General features: G+C 36.7%; 1 protein-coding gene across 1 annotated transcript; it reads right to left on the reverse strand.

The window, feature by feature from the left end:
* Positions 1–638: 638 nt before the first annotated feature.
* LOC117117940 (uncharacterized protein K02A2.6-like) lies at positions 639–1079 on the reverse strand. Its single transcript, XM_033262424.1, has one exon. It carries the CDS (start codon positions 1077–1079, stop codon positions 639–641), a length of 441 nt encoding a protein of 146 aa, XP_033118315.1.
* Between the last annotated feature and the right edge of the window lie 57 nt (positions 1080–1136).

Here is a 1136-nt window from a genome sequence, read left to right on the forward strand (position 1 = left end):
TGTGACTTCTTAATCCTTAACAATCATCAAATCTTTTGGGTTTTTTCCTCTCTCTTACTGGTCTGCTTTGAATATTTTCACAATTGGTTACACTGTCATCTTTCTCTGTGTCAATTTGCTTATGTTGTTCAAATGTATCTGTCTTACTGTTATCACAAATAACTTCATCATTATCCATTTGTTTCAGATTATTATTCGGTATTTTGTTACCATTTTTTTCGTCTACTCTTTCATTATAAGATTGGACATGTATCGAATTTCTTTTATATCTTATACCTTGTGGTGACTCAACCACTACACTATTTCCCCTTTTCTCTATTACTTTGAATGGTTCTGTGTGATATGGTGTACTCATTTTGTCTCCCTGTGTCTTTTTAACTAAAACCTTATCTCCTTCACACATCTCTCTCGCTTTCGCACCTCTTTTCTCATCAATGTATAATTTGTTTTTTAATTTTGATACAGCGTCGCGATCTGAAACATCTTCATCATGTACAGTATTATCCTCCAATTCTGGTAATTTTGTTCGTAATTTTCTATTCCACATCATTTCCGCTGGGGTCTGTCCAGTAACACTGTGTGGGGTTGTACGGTATGCAAATAAATACACACGTAATTCTTTCTTCCAGTCTTTTCCTTCAGCTTGCGCAATGCGAATTCGTTTCATTATAGATCTGTTCTGTCTCTCCATTTGCAGCAGGATGTAATGGTGTGACGCGTCTATGTTTGATTCCACTCTCTTTCAGATAGGTCTCAAACTCATTAGAAACAAACTGTGCACCATTATCTGAGGTAATTGATTGTGGTAAGCCATGTTGAAGAAATATATTCTCTAGGGCGTCTATGATTTTCTCGCTTGTAATCTTCTTCATTATGTTAATTTCATAATAACGGCTATAATAATCTACCACAACTAGTACATTTTCATTCGATGGAAATGGTCCCAGCAGGTCAACTGAAATGTCTTGCCATGGTCCTGTTGGTAGTTGTGTTGGTTTCAATGGTTCTGGTGCTGGCATTGAACTTGTTATCTGACACCCATGACATGTTTTAACATAGTTTTCTACATCGTTCGCCATTCCAGGCCACCAAACCTTGGTTCTGAGCCTTTGTTTGGTCTTCACTATTCCTAAATG

This window comes from Anneissia japonica, unplaced genomic scaffold (assembly GCF_011630105.1).
Source record: "Anneissia japonica isolate Jap-2015-1 unplaced genomic scaffold, ASM1163010v1 scaffold16685_len1127_cov97, whole genome shotgun sequence".
Taxonomy (NCBI): domain Eukaryota; kingdom Metazoa; phylum Echinodermata; class Crinoidea; order Comatulida; family Comatulidae; genus Anneissia; species Anneissia japonica.